This window comes from Elephas maximus, chromosome 6 (genome assembly GCF_024166365.1).
Source record: "Elephas maximus indicus isolate mEleMax1 chromosome 6, mEleMax1 primary haplotype, whole genome shotgun sequence".
Lineage (NCBI taxonomy): Eukaryota > Metazoa > Chordata > Mammalia > Proboscidea > Elephantidae > Elephas > Elephas maximus.
In genome coordinates this window covers 98,880,928-98,904,657 of record NC_064824.1, presented here as the reverse complement: position 1 = coordinate 98,904,657, position 23,730 = coordinate 98,880,928, and the positions used below count along the sequence as shown (strand labels likewise).

General features: G+C 40.0%; 1 protein-coding gene across 6 annotated transcripts in view; it reads right to left on the bottom strand.

The window, feature by feature from the left end:
* Window positions 1–23,730, bottom strand: part of SPATS2L (spermatogenesis associated serine rich 2 like) — a 187,888-nt gene that overhangs the window by 97,660 nt on the left and 66,498 nt on the right. For 5 of the 6 annotated variants that reach the window (XM_049887772.1, XM_049887771.1, XM_049887770.1 and 2 more), the window contains one exon: window positions 535–595. In XM_049887772.1, coding sequence (XP_049743729.1) covers window positions 535–595 — 61 coding nt within the window. Of the gene's footprint in view, window positions 1–534; window positions 596–21,456; window positions 21,512–23,730 lie in introns of those variants that run through there. The other variant, XM_049887776.1, reaches the window with a different exon arrangement.

The window sequence follows — 23,730 nt, the reverse complement described above, 5'->3', positions numbered from 1 at the left end:
GTTGAGGAGTGGAGATTTTCAGAGTCATCTCCACTCAGGGTTGAAAGAAACTTTAAAGGCTACCCAACAGGATCATCAGGTGATGCTTAGATATATCTCTACAGGAGGCCATTTCTGGTGAGGTAACACAATACCCTAGCTCTTCAATGCAAGCCAGCATGGTGGTTAAGAGTATGAACTGTAGAATGACACGGCCTGGGTTCAAATCCCAGCTCTGTCAATTACTAGCTATGTGAATTTAGGCAAATTACTTAACCTATCTTTGTCTCATTCCATCCTCTGTTAAACAGGAATAACAATAGCATCTACTTCATGGGGTTATGGTCAGGATCAAATGAGAAAATGAACGTAATATGCTTAATACACATTCAGTAAATGGTACTTATTATCCTTTCTGCTAAGCAGTTTTCTGGTGTGGCAAACTTACCATGCAGCTCCCAAAACCATTTTCATTTTTTCCATTGTAACAGAGTGTTTACTAGCTATATTACCCAGTCTGGAATTTCTGTGAGCCAACATATAACTTGTTCTTACCTTTTCCTTGACATTCACATGGGTATTGAGTTCAGCCATCTTGCTTTTAGGGGAATAAGCTCTATGAAGAAGGTTAAAAAAAAAAAAAAGATCAGCTTTAAAGTTTTAAAATTGATTTCTCAATATGTTATTTTTATGCTCTCTTCCAACACAGTAAACAATTTCATTCAGCCGTAATCATAAATATCATTATAGGATGTAAAAATACTTTCAAGCTAGGCACTTGACTTAGATATGCTCTAAAAGCATGTTACAATAACTCTGGAAGACAATGTAAAATCTTCTTTTCATACTGTATTGACGTGGAAATGATGGGTAGGTACCCAAACTGTATTTCTTGTTATATAAAAGAAAGGTGGTCAGAAACAGCGAGAGGAGGGAAACTGTACCTATTTTAACTAAGCATGTCATCACAATCCTCGCTGTTCCAAAGCTTTTTATCAGCCCTTAGATATTTTAACAAGCATTTACTGAGTATATCCTGCACGTATCACAAACATCTTTCCAGATTAATACATACACGCCTTCATCATATTTTTTCCCATTTTACTGTGATAAAATATAGGTAACAAAACATTTGCCATTTTAACTATTTTTAAGAATACAACTCAGTGAAAATTACATTCACATTGTTGTGCAACCATCACCACTATCTATTTTTAAAAGTTTTTTTCTAATCACCTCAAACAAAAACTCAGTACCCCCTTCAGCGATAAACTGCCCTTGTACTCCTCCCTCAGCCTCTGCTAACCATTAAACCATTAATAAACTTTGGGTTTACGCATTTGCCTAGTCTAAGCATTTCATATAAGTGGGGTCATGCAATATTCGTCCTTTCGTGTCTGACTTATTTTACTCAGCATAATGTCTTCAAGGTTCATCCATGTCAGAGCAAGTATCAGAACTTCATTTCTCTTTATAGCTGTATAATATTCCATTTTGGTACAGCTATGTTACATTTTGTTGATTTTTTTTTTTCTAGATGGACACTTTGGTTGTTTCTACCTTTTGGCTATTGTGAACAGCGCTGCAATAGACACTGGTATACAAGTATCTGTTACGAGTCCCTGCTTTCAATTCTTTTGGGTACATATTTAGGAGTGGAATTGCTGGGCACCATAATTTTTAATGACCATATGCTCACAATCTCTAGTTTCATATGGGCCCTTAAAGCTTCTCCAATCCATCTGTTTCCCTGAACTCTTCTAGGTGTTCTGTCTTAGATGTCCAATCTTCTTTGTGAAGTGACCCACCCTAAGAAGATCTGTATTCCTAACATGAAGCTACAGTGTTCTCTTTCCTCTCATCTGGTCTAAATCATTCACCTTTATTATTAAAGATAGATCCTAAGTCTTTAATAGCTTCGGTCTATTTTCTGAAATAGAGAATAAATGATTTAAAATGGAGGGACAGACGTTTAGAAATTAGCAGCTAGACAGGGCAAGGTATCGATATTCTACCTATTTGCATGTTGAACACTTTTTGTAAATCAAGAACCACTGAAACACTTTCTTATATTCTTTTTGATTTTTGCTGTAAAGAACGTCCCCACGCCTAGTGTTAATACGTTAGGAATAACTTGCAAAAATTCGGATTTCTCCCCATCATTTTCTTTTAAACATAGGTCTTAAAGTCTAAATTCAGATCCATTGTCTTTTGCTGATTTTAGGATAAAAGCTTGGCAGTATGCAACCTTAATTCTATTAACATTCAAATTATTCTCAAACGGGAATTCACATATATACTATTATATATTATGACGTAGGAAACCCTGGTGGCATAGCGGTTAAGTGCTATGGTTGCTGACCAAGAGGTCAGCAGTTCATATCTGCCAGGCGCTCCTTGGAAACTCTGTGGGGCAGCTCACTGTTCTATAGGGTCGCTATGAGACGGAATCGAGTTGAGGGCAATGGCCTTGGTTTTTTTGGTTTGGTATTATGATGTATTAGAAACAGAAGGGTTTCGTTGTTAGAAGTTTCTAAATGATATTGACACTGATACATGCATTTGGGCACGCTGCTGGGAGAAACCCTGTATACTCCCCCCACCACCCCTCCCAGTGAGGCAGCTCTTTCAAAATGCTCTGCAAATGACGTCCATTCCATTGAATACAGATCCCATTCAAATAGCTCTTCCAAATGGTAAATTCTATATCCTCTGACTTGGCATTGAGGAAAAGCAAGTAACACTAGCTGGCAAATGACTCTTGAATTTCACTCTCATTTATTCCTCCCCCTGAAAGTTAAGTAGGTAAAGACAACCGGATTATTTTCTGATAAATTATCTATAACAATGAAAAGAGAAGGTCTGTGTGGTACAAGGACAAATAATAGGGTGTTTCTGTTTACAAACCATGGATGAAAGTGAAACCTTTGGCTAACTGTAACAATGCCTGCGAGAGTCTACAATCACAATACTGAAAGATATCCAAATAGTTGACTTTCTTATTCGAATGGAAGTTTCTGGCATTATAGAAACATAGATTGTATCTACACGGATTTTCCTGCGTGTGACGGTATATGTATGTGTGTGAGAGAGAACAAAATGCGGGGTGGGGGAGGGGAGAAAGAAAGAGAGATAAAGGTCATACTTATGGAACTATGAAGAACTGGATGTGACAGGTTGATTTGGTGCCATTTGTTAGGACGGCCCTGTGAGCCACAATGTCTTTTATTAGGCTAGACTGGCTGAATCTTCTGGACACATCTAATTTTACCCTTACAGATGTGTGAAATCTGTTGGAGAATTTTTGTTTGTTTCTGCATTGGGCTTTGATGTCTAGGATCTGAGTATGCAGCATTTTCTAAAGATGGAGTATCCCAATACACAAAGAAATCAAGAAGGAATTCCAGTTAGGACAGAGAATCTCTGAGATTTGAGGAAGTGGCAGCACTGAATGGTGAGTGATATTCCTAAAACAGAACATATTTTTCTTTTTTTTTTCCTTAGCAACTACCTTTCTCTTTGACCTCAAAGTCTAACTCAAGGAAAACTCTTCTTTGGTAGTGATGCAGTAAGATTAATTATGACGCTATTTTCTGTGGAAGGAAAATGCACACCACGAGGGTAGAATGAGGCCATTACAAGGTTCTCAGATGGGAAGATAGGATGAAAATGATTGTAAGGAGCTGTTCTCCTGTTTTACTCTTTTTTTTTTTTCTTGTGAGGTCTGTCTCTACAAGCTCTGCTTTCCAGGAAGAGTCCAAGGCCTTTTCCGCAACATGGCTTTCTGCCATGGGAAACTGAGGGTTTGGGAAATAGGCTACAGTTCCAGTTATGGAAACTAGACAAAGGGTTTTAATCTAAACAGATCATAAATTGGTTTGCCTTAAAGAATTAAGAGTTCAGGTGGCTGGACAGTGAAATCGGTTCACCGACGTGGACAAACCCCAGGGAACTGTGAAACAGGCAGGTTGATCCTCACTGTGTCCCGCAGGTCCTCAGTAAGCCTCCACACCATCTGATAGGCTCCAGCCCCTCAGAATGTTCACAGACACACCTGGTACCTGCATGACATCCTGTGCTCACGACCTTTCATGAGCTGATTCCTTCTCCGTTATGAAAATGAAACTGTGCTGTACTCTTTTGAGACTTTGGTTTCTGCCATGGATCATATATGCCCATTTGGATCAACTTAATCTCAATCTTAATTGTTTAACTTAGATAGTAATGAACTTTTCCTCTAGGAAACGTAACTTTACCTCTTCCCAAATTACACGCACAGGGTAATGCCTATGCCTTTACTCGAAACCTCAGTCCTCAACATCCAGACCCCTAAGCTGAGAAGCCACTCACTAATGCTGTGATTTTCAGGCCCTCTGACTGACAAATGTTTAGGAACAACAGACCTTCCTATTTCTCTCACATGATGCTTGGTCATCACACTTAGTAGTGTATCTCTACTAGACACGACTGACAGCCATAACCTAATATACTTCCATCACAAGAGTTTTAATTCCACAAAAAAAGTACAGGGGTCTCTGACTTCTTTGGAAAGGACCTGGTTTCCAATTCCTACCTCACTTAAGATTGATCTCAGAACAGACCAATTACTGAGGCCTAAGTATTCAATTCCATGGATACATGTTCCATGCACATCAATTAATCGATACAAAATTAAACCAGTTGCTCTCCAGCTGACTTCAACTCCTGGTGATCTCATGTGTGTCAGAGTAGAACTGTGTTCTACAGGGTTTTCAATGGCTGATTTTTCAGAATTAGATTGCCAGGTCTTTCATCGGAGGTGCCTCTAGGTAGACTCGAACTTCCAATCTTTTGGTCAGCAGCTGAGTGTATTCACTGTTTGAACCACCCAGGGACTCCTAATACAAACATTAGGATACCCAGAAATTTAAGTCCTGATATCAACGTAGCATTTCAGTAGCTTAGGTATTGATTCCTTTAAATGTTTCTTCCTTAAAATTGTAGTTGAGTTTTCAGTAATAACTGGAATCATCTAATTTACATATATGTACATATATATACATATCACCTAGAGAAAAATAAAGCTTGAGGAAATTGTTCATTGAAATTTTATTCATGAAATAACAGATTAATCTCTTCATTCTAGGTACAGATATTCCATTAGGAAAAAAAAAAACTATTAGGAAAAGATATCAGTCTCAAAGAAAAGAACCTCACCATTTTAATATATTATCTATACACTTCTCCAATGTAAAATTAATAAACCACATATATGGTTACTACCAATCACTTCACATAAAAGCTTGTATCAAATTGAACTACCCACTATGCGAAGATCTTACTTAATATTCATTAATACCAGTCAGAAAATCTACCAGTTTATACCAAAGATAAACATTCTTTATGAAAAACAGACCTGAAGAGTAGAAATTCTGGCAAATACATTTGTTTCAGCATTTCTATTTAACACAATTCAATGAAGTTTAATACATGTAACCATCTGATCAATTACCAAACTCTCGGTTTAAAAAATATGTCATTTTTTTCTCATGCAACCATGTAAAATATAAAACATTAAAACATATTGAAATGTCAAATTGCTTTCTGACTTCCTACCTCCATTTTCCCTCCTGTTTTACTGTGTTGGCAGCAATAAAGTTTCACTTTTGTTTTTCTGAAACCTACTGCTGCTCTTAAATTTCACTTTCGTGTTCCCAGGTATTACCTCACTTCTTAAGTTGGATTTAAGGAAGCAGAGGAAATGTCTTAAGAAAATTTTTAAACAATGATTTTTAACAATTTTTTTCAAGGCCATTTATGGGAACTTTTCTCATGACTTATAAAAACATAAAAATCATGCTGCCTATTTGGGGCTGTTCATAGATTATTTTATAAATTAACATAAAACAGCAAAATGGGGTAGATAAGCATCAAACGTCATGAAGAGCAAGAAGGCAGAGGCTGGTGACCAACTGGACCTCCTGGCCGATCATCAGGACCAACTGGGCAGCTTTCAAAAACAGAGCTTTCTGGGCCTCAATGCCAGCATGTCATTGTGATACAATGCCAGGTCTGAAATGTGGCTAGTCCAAATTGGGATGTGCTCTCAGTGTAAGACACATACGGATTTCAAAGACTTAGTATGGAAAATGAGCACTGTCTTATTAATACTTTTTATGTTGATTACATTTTGAAATGATAATATTTGATAAAAACCAAAACCAAAACCACTGCCGTCGAGTTGATTACGACTCATACCGACCCTACAGAACAGAGAAGAACTGCCGCATAGAGTTTCCAAGGAGCGCCTGGAGGAACTAACTGCCAACCTCTTGGTTAGCAGCCATAGCACTTAACCGCTACGCCACCAGGGTTTCTGATAATATTCGATATGTTGGGTTAAATAAAAAATATGTTTCTTTTTACTTATTGAATGTGGCTATTAAGAAATTTATAATTACATACGTGGCTTACATTGTATTTCTATTGGAAAGTGCAGTCTTAGAGCCATGGTTCTTAAACTGTGGTCCCCACCCCAACAGCATCAGCCTCACCTGGGAACTTGTTAAAAATGCAAATCTCTGCCCACACCAGGAAGACTGAACCAGAAACTCTGAGGGTGGAGCCCAGCTATCTGTGTTTTAACAAGCCCTCCAGGGGATTCAGATGCCATGCCAGCTAAACTCTGAGAACTACTCCAGAGGTCTCCATTCTGGGAATACTGAGAAAGAGCCTCTTCTTGATCACAATCACTACACACAACAAATACATTCTCACAGACGCCTAGACAGATAAATGGGCGGGGGGGGGGGTAGGGGTGGCAGATGTAGTTTCTTACAAATTAGGTTGCTAAGGAATGGCCTTTTAACTAACAAATTAATAATAATAACAGTACATTTAGGAGCACTTACAACGTGCCAAAGCACTCTGCTAAGTGCCTGATGCATATTTTCCCATTTAACCCCCTCGACCCTGTGAGGTATAAATCATGATTGTCCCCACTTTATTCATGAGAAAACTGTGGCACGAGGTGATTCCGTAACTAATCCAAGGTCCCACAGTAAGTGGCAGGGCCAGGACGCAAGCCCAGGCAGTCTGACTCCATAGCCCATAGCCATGGTGCTAACAGCATCTCAAAACCAACATAAACAAGTCATGGGGCTCTGTGTACATGTACTGCTGTAAGAACGACACATGGAGAATTAAACTGATCCTGAGGGTCCTGACCTCTCAGGCCAGGCAGGCATGCCATGTATGCCTTACACATAAGTGACACAACAATTGCAGAGGAAAAACACTAAGCTCACAAACGGATGGGCAGGAATGCATTTGTTATAAAGAGATGGTTGCTTTATGCAGTTTCCTACCTCGGGTGAGAGTGTAAAAGGCTGCACTGAGTGGGCATTAGGCCAACAAATCATTTCCCTGATGCTACAATGCTGCCTAGGGGCTCTGTGACCTTCCAGGGTCTAATGCTCAACTGCTCTTCTTTCTGAATGAATTCAAGTATCTATGTGCCTGACGGAGTCCGGGTGGCACAGTGGTTAAGGGCTCAGCCGCTAACCAATAGGTCAGCAGTTTGAATCCACCAGCCCCTCCTTGGAAACCCTACGGAGCAGTTCTACTCTGCCCTATAGGGTTGCTATGAGCTAGAATCGACTCAATGGGAATGGGTTTGGTTTTTTTTTTTTTTTTTTCCGGTATGTGCCTGACTTTGGTAAAGCCTAGACAATCTGTGATCACATAGATTCTGTGACGTTTTCTAATAGTTGACTCAGAGAGGAAGAATCAGGGCTGGTCCTATGTGTAAAAAGTCAATTACGAGATGTGACTGAGAAGCAGCAAAAAGCCTCTCGGCTAAAATAGAGCCTCCAACAATCTCCCAGAATGTCAATTCCTATTGTGTAAGAATTTTTAAGAAACATCTGCATTTTTACCTAGTTTAGGGTGAGCTGATGACTGTGAGTGAAGGTGCAATATCACAGATTAATCCATTTCACTCTCTTACTTCCATCAACTGGCCCTTAGCAGACAGCAGTGCTCTGACAGAACGGGAATCAGGACAGGTAGTTTTTATAGGGAGAGTGGGAAAGGCTGTACATCTGTCTACATGGGGCACCATTAATCTTGATGAGGCACCTCAGGGAAGTTTCTAGATTGTCAAACAATAGCATGAGGACCTCCGGTCTCAGAGCTGTAGAATGAGAGACTGGAATAAGTGACCTTTATGGTCCTCCTCAGCTCCCAGGTATTACAACTCTGTAAAAAAAAAATTCAACCTTAAAAAAAAGGCGTGGTGCTGTCTACTATGTAGTAGGTTATTTCTCGGGGAAAAAAAAAAAAAATTTTTTTTCTTTTTTTTTGTAAAGGTCACCTTTAAATTGGTTAGCAGACTACTGCCAAGCCCCTACAGCCCAACCAGGGGTACTGCAAGCCAGCTGAAGAGGGAAGTAGCTTTCTTTCTATAAAATTGGGATTGGGATTTTGTCAAAATTTTATATTATAAAGGGTTTTTGTTGCTTAAACTTTCCATTACTTAACTTTCTGTCTTCCATTTTGTGTCCTTCTTTTTCTGTCAAACCTTTCCTGTTCCTTAGCTGGTTTTATAATCACTGAGGTCACTTATATTCCAAGTACTTTAGCTCTTTCTTAAAAAAAAACATTAGCTCTTTCTTAGTTTAGTTAATTCTTATAGTTTAATAAAAGTTCTTGCATAGTTCCTTGTTCCTTAGGGGAAAGTTGCTTTAATTATTAGGAATGAAGATATAAACAATGAAACAGAGAATGGGGATTGAAATATGAATTTCATATTAAGATGCTTAAGATTTTTCTTTTTGTTTAATTTGGAGAAAAAAAATTTCAAGGTTGCAGTTTTATTCAAAGACACTTCAATGTACTAAACCCAACTGTTAGAACAACTTGACTAAAAAGCTTTCTAAGGGCGACTGTCAGAAAAAAAGTCCACATTTAAAAGCCCTGGCTGGGCCTCTTTTGAAAAGCAGGGTTAGCTTTTGGTTCAGAACCGTCACTGCCTACTAAGTTCTTTGTAGGGAGAAGAAAGGAAATTGAATGTTTTATTTAAACAGGTCATTAACAGTCAATACTTATTTGAAAAGGCCTGCTTCCAGAAGCAGATAAAAGCTTCCAATCACTTAGAATATCACTTGTGCGGATCTGGGGCAAGATGTGCTGATCTGAGTCTCAGCCCTTTATGGGGATCATCTTCGCTCAACAGTCCGGCAGAGTGCCTGTGAGGAGCAGAGCCACCCTCATTGTGTACCCATGTCCGTGCTGCGCACAGAGCTTCGGCAGAGAGGAGCACAAAGCACATTTTAGGGCAGACCCAGCTTTGAAGTTTCCATCTTAGTACCGGCAAATGCTTATGAATGAAGATTAACCACTTTTGCATAAAGTGCCAAACCGCCTCCCCACAGCAGCAGAATGCAAATGGGAGCAGAAGAGCAAAGGACAGTGAAAATAAATGCAGCAGATTTCAGGCCCTCCAAGCCAAGGGGAGGAGGCAAGGCAGGCTTTATTAACATTCATCCATGGCATGATTTTTCTATTTAATTTGAAATTATTTCATTTCATAGGTCTCTGACGGCTTGAGAATACAAATAAATGCCTTTTTCTAAAAGTGACCCATCGCTGGCTCTGCTCAGGCTCTGCTTTTGATTGCTTGGCTTTAAAGCAAACATGTGTTTCCATAGAGATGTAGGTGACCCAGGCCTGGTGCAAGTACCCACTTGAATCGGCAATTCAATTATGCTCAGTTCTTTTAAGATGCGATGATGTAAGCTCAAGTCTTTAAAATCTGCTCCTCGTCAGTGACACCCCTGAAAAGGTGAAGTGGTCTGTGTTACGGGAAGCAGAGGAGAGGTTCAGAAGAACAAATTCCACCCTCTCCAAGCAGACCATAAATTCCACCCTCTCCAAGCAGACCATGCTGGTTTGCCCCCACCACCCAGCAAATTTCACAGCGGGGTGGACAAAAGATCAAGCACGGTTCTCCTTCAAGCCCGAGAGCACCAAGTATCTTAGCACACCCTCCCCAAATGTTAAAAGAGAAACAATACGCTTTTCCTTTCTTTCCTTTCCCCCATCTCTTCAAGTAGCTATAAGGGACTGCTGCAGAAAGGGCAATATTTTTTCTTATTATTTGACAAACTTTGAATATTTAAACATCTACGATGTGCCATGCTCTGTGGGGGATGTCGGCAACAGTTACAAACTTACTTATTGAGCTCTTACTGTATGCACAGTACTGCTCTAAGCACTTTCCATGTACTCATTTAATTCTCATCATAGACCTATGGAGTATATACTCCTTTTACTGCTATACGCATTTTACCGACGAGGAAACAGGCACAGAAAGGTGAGCTACTACTCAAGTCCTATTTACTCAGGTAAGTGGATGAGCTGAGATTTGAACTCAGACCACCTGACTCCAAAGCTCTTGCACCCAAACAGCTTACACATCAATGATGGAGACAGATACAGACACCAAAACACAGAAAAGAATCTGATGAGGAGATGGGGAAGGAAAATAGAGTGTGGACAAAGGGTGGAGCTGAACTGAAGGATATGGTCTGTCCAGCTTCCAAACAGTATCCCAGAAATGAGGCACAATAGAGATTGAGAGGCAGTCTTAGAGTTAGCAGGAAAAAGGCCCTGCAGGATTGAGCAGTATAAAGAACCCGATAGATAAAATGAATACTATGGGTGGACTGTATGTTTTCTTTAAACTTTCAAGGCATCTTTGTAAGGACAACACTGCACATTCATCTCCAAAGAAAACATGGATTGTAGCTCTGTAAGGTAACTATGAACTGGTAAAGAAAAAGTACTAACTAAACTTGGCAAACAAAAGGTAAACATTGCAGAGCTAACCCTGGGGAAGGCTGGCTCATTTGTCATGGAATAAATACCGGGTAAAGGAAACCATCATCTCTTTTTGGCATAATCTGTTTTCAAAAACCTCTGTTCCAACAAACTCAAAATATTTCTAGTTCACAAAGTTACAACTTCCCTCATAAACATTTAGCTATTTTCTTAAGTAATAAAGTCAGGTTCTTACTACTTCCTTGAAAAGTCACTGGCTGAATAAGAACACCATATTATGATATACTACCTTAAATATACTGGCATTTGGTAAGAAGTCATGCGTAAACTAAGGCCACCAGCAGAATAGACATGGGGCAGGATAAAATTCACAGGCAGCATGTCCCCTTTCATGTCTCTTCCCCAATCCCTTACTGTTCTTCCTATGGCTTCCCAACAAAATCAACCTCAACTCACCTGCTAAGGTTTCCTGGTGTCCCAACTCAGGCCTCCTAGTGCCCTGTATTGAGCTACTGGCTTTCTCAATGGCAAGTCCTCCAACTGGTCCCCTTTATCAATGTGTGTTCACTGTGACCAATAAGTCATCTCAATAGTGATGTAGGTGGAACCAGAAACCAGAGACGGTGGCAGGATCGTGGGTGTGGCTGAGTAATCAGCCCTGGGCTGGTGGCCTCAGCCACCTGAGGCTCTGGGAGCTCACATTCTGAGAAACTGCTTGCTCTCTTTTTGTAAAACTGTCCAGTGCTTTTGCCTTCAGGCCCCTGTTAGTGAATGCCCAGTTCTTCATTATCCCAATCCCTGGGGAAGGCATAACTATAAGGCTGGACTTGTAACCTTTCCACTGACTGCTCTAGAGACCGACAGACAGTATAGGCTGGTACTGTAGTCTTCATTCCAAAGGTCAGTTCCTGGGTATGGTCTTCCTCTAAGGGCTTCTAATCTTCCCAGTGACACCTTACAGGCATATCAATCAATTAGCAAACATTCTTAGCACTAACATTCAGGCTCTCCCTCTCCCCTCCCTGTTCTAAAACCTGTTCCTGGTTCTGTATCTAACTGGAAGCATCTGTTAGCTAGTTTTGCACTAAATGAATAATGTACTACCCTGCCCAAGTGGCTATACATTTTATTTCAGGCCTTGTTCTCCCGCAAAAGGATGAAGTTATCAAGGGGTACTTTCAGTCCTTACCAGTGAAAAGCTAGGGTTGAGGAACATGGGGATGGGGATAACCATCTGGAGGCAGAGTAGAGAAGGCTTTCTTACTGTCAAGCAATTGCCTGTTCTACCTACTGGCAAGTCAGTCCTATATATGTGACCTCTGTTTGCTGGTTTCATTAAAAAAAAAAAAAAATAGCAGGCATGTTCTACACATTCTTAGAAAGAGTTTATTTCTCTTTAGGATCAGATCTCTTTTGGTCCCAAGCATCAAAGCCCATCTTGCTAATGACTCCCAGGTCAGCCTACAAAACCCCTACAGTCAGCCCTGTGGCGGAGGCATCTGTATTAAGGTGCTTTTGTCACCAACCACAGCAACTCAAGCCCTTGAATAATCACAAGGAGGAAACAGTGCCTATTTTCTGCTATTTGGATTCTTCCTTATCCTCCTGTGATAGATAAGAAGTAATTAAAATTTACCAATTTTGAATTCCAGCTCTGTTTCTTACTAGTCTGGGGATCTGGGCAAGTCATTCAACCTGTCTATGCCTCATCAACCTGTCTATTTCCTCATCAGTAGAATAAGGATAATAACAGTAACTGCCTCATAGGGTGGTAACAAAGATAAAATGAGTTCATATTTGTATAAGTACAGTGCCTGGCACACAGTAAGTGCCATAAAAGTACTATAAAATAAACATAAATAGATAAGTACTTACTAGATCCCCCATAGCCCTATGTGGTAGCTTCCCACTGTCCTCATTTTACAGGTGAGAAACTCAGGTGTAAAAAGTTAGGGCCATGTATCTAGTGAGTGATGGCGATGACTCTCAAAATCCTGAACTTCTGACCACAAACTGTCCTCATGTGGCTACACTCCTCCCTCATTGACACTTCCACCTTACAGTGGCTTCTGGGAGGGCAAAGCCAACTCCAGAAAGGTGTGTGGGGGGGGGGGACTCCAGGTTAGAGAGCCCGACTGTAGCACTGCTAAACTGTGAGGGCTCTGTGTCCACAGGGTAACTCATTTTCCATATTCTTAAAACTTCAGCATGAGCAAAAGTAAAGCCACTACTACAATACCAACTCCCCATACAAAGGCTCAGAAACCCATACTAGTCACAGCTTTTTCCTGCCTTGTGGCTGCCAGATACTGTATATACACGCTCTAGTGACCAAATCCATAGTTAAGGTAATTGTCTTTAGAGGACAATATGCACTCATAGAAAGAGCAACCCAAACCAACCAAACCCACCGCCGTCGAGTTGATTCTGACTCAAAGCGACCCAACAGGACAGAGCAGAAGTGCCCCATAGAGTTTCCAAGACTGCCACATCTTTCTCCTGCAGAGCAGCTGGTAGGTTCAAACCACTAACTTTTCAGTTAGCAACCAAGCCCTTAACCACTGTGCTGCCAGGGCTCCAGAAAGAGCAAAGTTCAAATAAAGTCTCAGAGATAATTAAGGACAATCTAAAAATTACTAATCTGCCTTTCATCCATTCTGATTTCAAGTAATTGTATCAAGATGAGTAAAAGAGAACTAATAGGATTTAATGCTCTTGAGTTCAGTCTAATGAAATCAAGATAATAAAAACTCATTCTGACCATTTTATGATATGCTCAGCATTCTAGAGGTCATATTTACTTACTATCTTAGCAAATTTTCTTTCAATTTCTAACTGTAATAAAAAATAGAAATTTGTCGCTTGAAATATGGGAAAATTAATAAAGATTTTAAAGTGCTTCAAATAAGATAGTAATAGAATTAATGAATTACAAAAGGAATTCCTTCCTTTAAAAAACTCTGCCTCTGGTAAATTCCGTTTCATCTTTCTATTCTCCAAAGTACTTAGCACGATGGCTTTGACAAGGTATGTGCTCAACAAAGGTATATGGAAAAAGAGGAGTAAATGTCCTCTCATTTTATTCTTCCTTTCTTGATTGCAATGAGTTTTTAATAATTTACTCCCCAGTTTTTAACACTTTACTAAGTGATCGCTTTAAAATGCCACCTTTAAAATCAGCATTGTCAAATGCTGTTCTAGCCACATCACTTTACACGCCCTCCAGTCCCCTCCCCATCCACCCCCTACCCTACTGCAATCCCACAATGTCTTTTTGTCATCATTGGAGTCAAGGTCCAATCATGCACATCAAAGCCCTACAGATCTTCCCATATTAGACGCCAGGTATCCCATTTCTTTAACCAGGTAACTTCCCCAACAGCCTCTACTTATTTTATTTCTTCTCCGTGCAGGGCCTTGTATTCAGGGTCACCAAGTCACTAGGTTAGCCCTCTGGCTCCTCTCCATAAAACCTATACTTTGTCCAAAAAGAAACACTGAAATTTCACCTTTTCAAGTCATCATATTATAACCAGGTAACTCCATCCATAGATTCGGATTTTTTATTGCTATTGGCTCGACTGCCCACCAAAAGGCTAGCGGTTCAAACCCACCCAACGGCTCCATGGGAGAAAGACCTGGCAACCTGCTCCTGTAAAGATCACATCCAAGAAAAGCCTATGGGGTAGTTCCACCCTGTCACATGGGTTTACTATGAGTTGGAATCATTCACAGGTACCTAACAACAACAACCCATTCAGAAGCATGTGATGAGCTCTTTGTAAATGCTCTCATGGCCTGCCTTATCTAACTCGTTAGTTTATTCCTCAAAAGGCCAGAGAGCAGACACCACATCCTCTCTAATTTGCCCTGCGCTCTAGCCTGCCCTATGGCTCAACTCACACTGGGGGAAGCTCAGAAAGTACCAAATGCTTACGATAGTCTATAAGCTCTAGCAATATATAGTTTAATCTCTTCCAAATCATTTTTCTAAAGATTGAAAAGATTTTACAGTACCTCAAATATTACACAGGCTTCTCACCTAAATATAATACCATATATTATTTCCCTTTGGAAGACTTTCTGTTAGTCACCCAATCTACCTTAAAGCAATTTTGAGGTATAAACACTTTAGGTTTTGATCACCTGTTTGAGTGAAATAGATCCATCTTATAGCCTTGATTTCATCTATACTCACTCTTGACAGATTTATAAAAACCAATCAAACTCACTGCTGTCGAGTCGATTCTGACTAGAGTTGTCTGATTTTTTTTTTTTTTTTTTTAACTAATGCTAAGAATTTCATTGTGTGTCTATGGAACACGTCTTTTGAATATGCTCCCCATGTGCTGGACACTGCATGTGGAGAGGGGAGGGGTGTGTCTGTTCCTACGAGAAATGAGACTGAATGCCTATTATTAAGTATACTGTAGGGTGTAGGGGCGCGTGTCAGAGCCAAGCTAAGATAAAGAATACTAGTAACAGAACATTAAAAAAAAAAACTGAAATGACTACAACCAGGTGCACAAAAGAGGCTTCTGGAGGGTGAGATGGCTTTAGTTTAGGTGAGTTTAACCAGAGGTGGACTTCAGAGTGTACTTCTCCACTGCTTTGTGGCAGCACTGGATGCAAATAGCATTTCAGGTAAGAGGAAGAGCAGAACTCTCTGGATGAGATAAGTGAGCCATGTGGAAGCCAGAAAGAAAGCCTACCTGCTTAAACACAAAAATCAACGATAAATATTTATAGGGGGTCCACTACGTGTCTCAGCTAGATGCAATATGTTTAGCTAATTGCACTGCAGTACAATTTTAGGAATTGGCTCCTGAAGGGAGATAAGATTAGCAGGCAGTAAGTAATCAGATGACACCAGAAGGCAGTATATGAGAAGGTGTTACATGGTGTGGTTTCAATTACACTCCAGTTCCGACTGTTTGTAATGCAGCAAAGTGGTAACGCCCTTGTTTCGCTTTTCTTTTAGCAAATGGGACATTTCCTTCTCACCACCCTCCAACCCGCTGTCACTTTTAGTTACATGGTTCTGAATCTAGAACCTAACAATTTCCTGTTCTTCTTGAAATGCTGAGTTGAGAACTGGATCTGTTGTGTGTGTCTGTGTTGTGTGTGTGTGTCTGTGTGTGTGTGTGTGTACACGTATGCACTCATATTATTAAAGGGCACCGAAACACATAAAAGTTATCTAGCTGGGTTTTGCTTAGCTTTAAGAAAGCAATTCATGAATTACCTTTAAGACTTCATTTGGTTTTATTCTGTTTTTACATTCTGGCAGATGACCCACAGCTAATAAGTTTACAAAACTCAGATGTGAAAAAGATAACCAGATGCTGGAAGATACTCTTCTTTGTTTTATTAAATGCTTACTTTAAAAACATGAGTAAGTATTAAAGAGGGAAAATGTCTTTGAAAATTAATCTACTTTTGTATCTATGTCTGAATGGCTACCTGCTGGATTCGGTTTCATTTTTCATTTCAAGCTTTTAAACAATATGCAGCTAGACAGAATGAGACCATTTTTGGTATCTCATGGAGAACATGGGGTGAAGACTGAGGATGACTACAAAGACTACAGAGCTGTCACAGTCCAGTTATTAAAAGACCTTGAGGCCATGCTCCAGATGGGGAAAATGAACTTAGCTATGACAAAGCATTCTCTTTCTTCAAACCTTTGAATAACCATCCTCTTACTTTACAAAAACTTCTAATGTCTGACAGCACTGCAACACAATTGAAAAAAAAAAAATTCCATTGCCGTCGAGTCGATTCTGACTCATAGCAACCCTTCAAACCCTTCAGGACAGAGGATAACTGCCCTGTAGGGTTTCCAAGGAGCAGCTGATAATTCAAACTGCCAACCTTTTGGTTAGCAGCCTGAGCTCTTAACCACTGTGCCATCAGGGCTCCAAGAGCTGGCATTTATTTGGGCTCGTTTATTTATTCAGTATTCACTTAACTAACAGGGAGCAACTGCTCTGTGCCCAGGCACTGTCCCAGGTGCTGAGGACACAGACATGAACAAACCAAACAATCCCCTCTACCCCAGCCAGCCAACATGCTGATGTTTTCTGTCTTTATTTTATTGAGTCCTCACAACAATTAGCGTAGGTATTATTATCCGCATTTTACAGATGAGGGAACTAAGGCTTACAGAAGTCAAGGCCAAGGTCCCAGAGTCAGTCAATAACAGGGCTGGGACTCAAACCTCGACTCCCAAGCCTGTGTTCATTACATTAGTCTGGTGTCATTGTTTTGGCTCAAAGTAAATATAGGGGATAGTTTAAAAAATTATTCAGTTGAGTTCACTTGAATTGATAAATCTTAGTGTTCACAAGAGCTAGAATCATACATGTAAAACTGGCTTGGTAAAAATAACAACAACAACAACAAAGACCCAAAAAGGGATGGAAAAGACATCAGAGGAGGAAGAACAATTTTTTTCTCCATGCTTTAAATATGCTCTGCACTTCTGAATGCGAACAAACCACTGTGGATTACCCTTTCCCAAACATTTTCCATTTTTGTTGTCACTGTTTCCTTCTCTTGCTACCTCTTCTAGTTCCCTTATCTTTCTGCCTGTTACTTTTGGTGTCTTTAAATGACAGCAGTTGTCTTAGGCAGTAATGAGTCTCCCATCACAGATTTTGTTCAAGCAGAGGCTGAATGGCCACTTAAGGGGGATGCTGAAGAGGGGATTCACTCATTTTTCAGGAAGACAGGGGACTTCTGAGTCCCTCGTTTAACTCCAGGATTCCAAGAGCAGACAATGTGGTCTTTGTAGTCTTTCCTCAGTCTTTAACCCATGTTTCCATGAGGCATCCTGATTGGTCTCATTGTGTCTTAGTCATATGTCTATTGTTTGAAAGCTTGACATGAAAAGTGAAACTGAGTTAAGTCCAGCAGATATTTATAAGGCATACTCCCACAAGTCAATCATTTCCTCTGGGCTTTTTGTACCTAGGAATTTGACATGGTGGGAAGCATAACCATCATGGAAGGACTCTGCCTTCAGGCAGGGCCAGAAATACCTCAAAATACAGGGCTTTGTTAGAAAACAATTTGTGGCTTTTTATTTGAATTTAAAGGAATTGTCAACAGGAAGGTGCAAACAAAAGCCTTCTAATTTAGATTTTCATGTTTAATTTGATTCATAATTCACTCTAACTCCCATGAAAATCATCTCCAGGTTTCAACTTATCCGCAGTCCTGCAAGTTGGTGCAGCTCCAACACTCAGGCATCTCATGTATCCCTTACTACTTATTTCAGAGAGAAGCCTAGTAATTGCCTATTAGTTACTGCCTAAGACAACTTCTCCAGCCGTTTAAAGACACCAGATGTAAAAAGGGACAAAGAGGTCCCCCATCTTCCTGAAGTATGAGTGAATCCCCTCTCCAACATCCCTCTTAACTGGCTATCCAGCCTCTGCTCAAACATATTCTGTGATGGGAGGGAGACTCACTACCTCCTAGGACAGCTTCTCCTACACAAGGCTAACTGTAATGTCTTAGCGAAAATTGAGTCAACTGCCTTTCTTTAGATCCCATACATTGCTCCTAGATCTATCTCTGGACACACCATAAATCTGATCACTCTTCAGGAACTATCAGATTCCTCCTAAGTATCCAGTTCTAATACAGAATCAATCACTGACTCAAAGGATGTTAGAGTTGGAAAGGACTTTATAGATCCCTAAATTATTTTGTGGGTAAGACATTTTGTACTGTCAGATCTTCAGAACTTCATTTTTGACTGTACAAAAAAAAAATCGTCACCCTGATATATATTTTTGACAGTTTTAGAAAATGTGGTCTAAGACTGCATCACATCACACTATACATTGGTCATAGTGAGCCTACAGTCAATTAAAACCAGTTAAAAATGGTTAATTAAAAGTCATTAAAATTACCAAGGCTTCTTCATACGAACAATCAGTGAGGCCCATTTCTCCCATCTTTACTTTTGCAGTTAACTTTTTTGGAGCCTAAGTGCTTGAGTTTATACTTGACTCAAAAGAATTTGTCTTGGTCATCTGGCCAATTTTTCCAGTCTATTAGGGTTCTTTTGGATAACTTTCCACTTTAGCTGTACATTTTCACTTAGGTCATTCACAAATTGAAGGACATCATTTGTGTCATTTATGCCATGAAGCAGACAGTCTGGGTTTGAATCTCATCTCTGTCTCTTAAGAAATATGTGACCTTGAGAATGTTACTTAAACTCTCTGAGCCACTGCTTACCTATCTATAAAGTTGGGATGAAAGAGTACTGACTACAGGATTTTTGTGAGGATTAAATAAACTAGTATGTATAGACATAACAGTGTTTGACACATAAGTCTGTAAATGTTAATTTCTATTATTTTCAAACTCATCATCATTCAAGTCATTGATAAAGAGAAATTTAGAATAGAACAGAAGCAGATGTGAACAGAACATCCCCTGAGATCATATAGGCCCATTCTTTAGCACTTTTCGGGTTGGTTAGCAAATTTTGTTTTGAATCTACTTAACCACTCTGTTATGTAGCTTTTATTTCCTCATTCAGTCCACAACGAAATCCTGAGAGCTTGAAAAAATTACCTGGACAAAATTCATATATGCCATATCTACCACATTTTCTTTAATCAGCATTCCAGTTATTCTGTTGAATGGGAAAATTGCTTAGTCCTGCCTGGCTTCTTCCTGTTCGTGCCTACGATTATCACTTTTTTTTTTCCTGAGTATTTGCAAAGTTTCAGAATAAATTCTAAAAATTTGCTTTCGTCAATTTCCAGGCTCTTTAGGCTTTCTCAATCCTCTGATATCCCCCCAAGATGACTGACTAGAGTTGGACAGTCATGGCTGCAAGTGTTCTCAGGCCTGTGGCTACAATCTGGGCCAGGAGATGCCAACATATGACGAAAGGCTAAAGTCCTAGTATTAAGCTGCTATGGGCCTCGATTCCCTCACACTCATATTTTGTTCTACCCTTCCAAAAAAAACCAGTGCTGTCGAGTCGATTCCGACTCATAGTGATCCTACAGGGCAGAGCAGAACTGCCCCATAGAGTTTCCAAGCAGTGCCTGGCGGATTTGAACTGCCGACCCTTTGGTTAGCAGCCATAGCACTTAACCACTACACCACCAGGGTTCCCTGTTCTACCCTTAAAGCAAAAACAAAAAACAAAAAAAAACCTCAAACAAACCAAATCCGTTGTTGTGGATTTGTGGAGTCAGTACTGGCCAGGTGAGAAATCACTGTCCTTGCTTAAAAGGCAAGAATAGGAGGCCATGACTAGTCCTGAATTTTTCTCATCAGAGAGCCTATCTCTTCCTTGTACTGCAAAACAAAATTCTGAAATAAAAATTGTGATAAAAATAGTATTTCAGTCTTGACAGAAATTATAACTATGTTGTTACAAAAAATGGGCACAACTCGCTTAACATCACAAGCATTCCAGCGTTCCATGTCTGGCTTATTCTGTCACCTCCGTTTTATGTAAGATTGTTCCTTGCCAACTTTTTAAGTGTCTTTTGTTGTTTTCAGAATTTTTTACATACTTCGGCTCACTCAGGATTCTAGGCTTCCTGACACTATCCTAATGGGATTATCTCCCATTTTGGTGTTTGTTCTTGGTTATATGCCTCTCCTTACACTCTTCTTTAAATGGCCTTTATATTTGAGTTAATTCAAGCATGCCCTTTGCAGCCACAGCCATCTCCTCTTTCATTTTTTAGACGTTTCAACCCTTTAATTCTAATCATTCAAAGAACTGGGGAATGTAAGATTTGGAGTGTCAGTGTGTATGTGTGTTCGTGAATGTGTGCAGTATCATCTGATAATGTGAGAAAATATTCATGACTGGCTTATCAGACTTTCATTTTTGTTCATCCATTCATTCCACTTACTCATTCGTTCTTTCTTTCAGCATATATATATTTATTAGGTACCAGCTATTTGCCAGTGTTCTAGGAGCTGGAAATACAAAGATAAACATGATAGATGCAGCCCTGCCCTCTTGGATCTTAGCCTTACACAATAATAAACAGAGATGAATACAAAGGCCATTATAACCCAACATGACATTGGATTAATAGGGGAAGTCTGAGGAGCTCTGTGAGCACACAGTATCTTAGTTATCTAGTGCTGCTATAACAGAAATATCACAAGTGGATGGCTTTAACAAATAGAAAGTGATTTTCTCACTGTTTAGGAGGCTAGAAGTCTGAATTCAAGGTGCCTGCTCTAGGGAAGGCTTTCTCTCTCTGTCTATTCTGGAGGAAAGTCCTTGTCTCTTCAGCTTCTGCCTCCTGGTTCCTTGGAGATCTCCATGTGTCTTGGTACCTATCTTACCCTATCTCTCTTACTTACACGCTTGTTTAATCTTTTATATCTCAAAAGAGGTTGACTCAAGACATATTTTATACTAATCCTGCCTCATTAACATAACAAATACAGCCCATTCCCAAATGGGACTGTGACGACATAGAGGTTAGGATTTACAACATTTATTTTTGGAGGACACAATTCAATCCATAACACATGGGAAAGACCCTAATCCAAATTTAAGGGTTGGGTTTCCATCTTTTTAGCTGTCTTCTCTTTTAGAGAGTCTCAGGCTACAGAATCATTACATAGTTCTCTGAAACATTTAAAATTTACCTCCTGAAGTCCTCAGTACATGTCTGGTTGTATGAATCATCTACTACTTGGTTATCTGAAAAGTTAAACGGCACAATCACAATCTTCAAAGTTCCTGGCACACAGAAGATACTCAATAAATATTTACTGAAGAAATCGAGGGTTCTTTCACTTCTATTTCACCAACCAATCTCTTCTTGGTTAAAATTAGACACAAAATAGCAGTTCCCTTCATTTTCTTTACCTTCCCGGAGATGAAAATGTCAGCGAAGCAAACTGGTATCTGAGGCCCTGTTTTCATTTAAATATGCATAAGACTTCTAGCAGATGCTAATAATAATAATAGCTTCAGTCTCTCATCAATTCTATTTATTTCCTCTTTGTCACTTCTGCACTCCATTATCAGAAGTAAATTATGCCAAGCTTTGATATGGCTGAGTGGTTGAAATCATTTATTCACTCACAACTATTCATTGAGTGTCTACTATATGCAAGGAGCTGTTCTGGCCACTGCCTCACATCTTTTTTCTTCCTCTTTTTAACTTTACCAAATGATTTCCCTGTGTGTCCTCTCTTGGGCTTTTTGCCTCTGGAAGGAGCTCTGGTGACACAGTGGTTAAGCGTTTGGCTGCTAGTCGAAAGGTAAGCAGTTTGAACCCATCAGCTGCTCCGTGGGAGAAAGATGTGGCAGTCTGCTTCCGTAAAGATTTACAGACTTAGAAACTCTACAGGGCAGTTCTGCTGTCCCTAAAGGGTCACTCTGAGTCAGAATCAACTTGACGGCAGGGGGTTTATACCCCATGTATAGCAATTCCTGAGTTGCACAAGCAGTTTGCAATCGACTTCTAACCTAAAGGTTGGTGGTTTGAACCCACCCAGCAGAAGAAAGGCCTAATGATCTGCTCAGGTAAGATTACAGCCAAGAAAACCTTATGGAGCAGTTCTACTCTGTAATACATGGGTCGCCATGAGTCAGAATCAACCTGACAGCAACAGGTAGTAGGTAGTATAACCCATTTATAGGATAAAATTGGAATTCACTTTCAATAACTAGGACATGTAAATATAGACATTACTTTTTCTTTTTATTGTACTTTAGATGAAGGTTTACAGAGCAATCTAGTCTCTCATCAAACAGTACACACATTGTTCTGTGACACTAGTTAACAACACTACGACATATCAACACTCTACCTTCTCAACCCTGGGTTCCCTATTACCAGTTTTCCTGTTCCATCCTGCCTTCCAGTCCCTGCCCCAGCGCTGGTATGCCCCTTTAGTCTTGTTTAGTTCCATAGGCCTGTTCAATCTTTGGCTGAAGGGTGAACCTCAGGAGTGACATCATTACTGAGCTGCAAGGGTGTCCAGGGTCCATATTCTCAGGGTGTCTGCCGTCCCTGTCAGGCCAGCAAATCTGGACTTTCTTTTTGAGTTAGAATTTTGTTCTACATTTTTCTCCAGCTCTGTCCGGGACCCTCTATTGTGATCCCTGTCAGAGCAGTGAGTGGTGGTAGCCAGGTACCATCTAGTTGTACTGGACTCAGTCTAGCAGAGGCTGTGGTAGTTGTGGTCCATTAGTCCTTTGGACTAACCTTTTACTTGTATTTTTTAGTTTTGGTGCCGCTCATACGTTTTTAAGATCCCAGATGCTACTCAGCAAAGTGGAATGTAGAACATATTCTTTATAAATTATGTTATGCCAATTGAGCTAAATGTTCTCTGAGACCATGGTCCCCACAGCTCTTAGCCCAGCAAATCGGTCCCTCAGGGAGTTTGGATGTGTTTGTGGAGCTCCCACAACCTTGCCTTGTTAGGTTGTGCTGGCTTCCCCAGTATTGTATACTGTCTTACCCTTCACCAAAGCTTCCACTTACCTATTACCTATTTAGTGTTTTTACATCCCCATCCCCGTCCCCTTGTAACCATCAAAGATTCTTTTTGTATGTAAACCTTTTCATGAGTTTTTATAGTAGTGGTCTCATACAATATTCGTCCTTTTCTGATTGACTTATTTCACTCAGCATAATGCCCTCCAGATTCACCCATGTTGTGAGATGCTTCACAGATTCATCGTTGTTTTATTGTTGCGTAATACTCCATTGTGTGTATGCACCACAGTTTGTTTATCTGTTCATCTGTTGGTGGGCATCCAGGTTGTTTCCACCTTTTTTGCTATTCTGCAATGAACACAGGTGTGCATATGTCCATTAGTGTGACCACTCTTATTTCCCTAGGATATATTCCTAGGAGTGGGATTGCTGGATCATATGGTATTTCTATTTCTAGCTTTCTAAG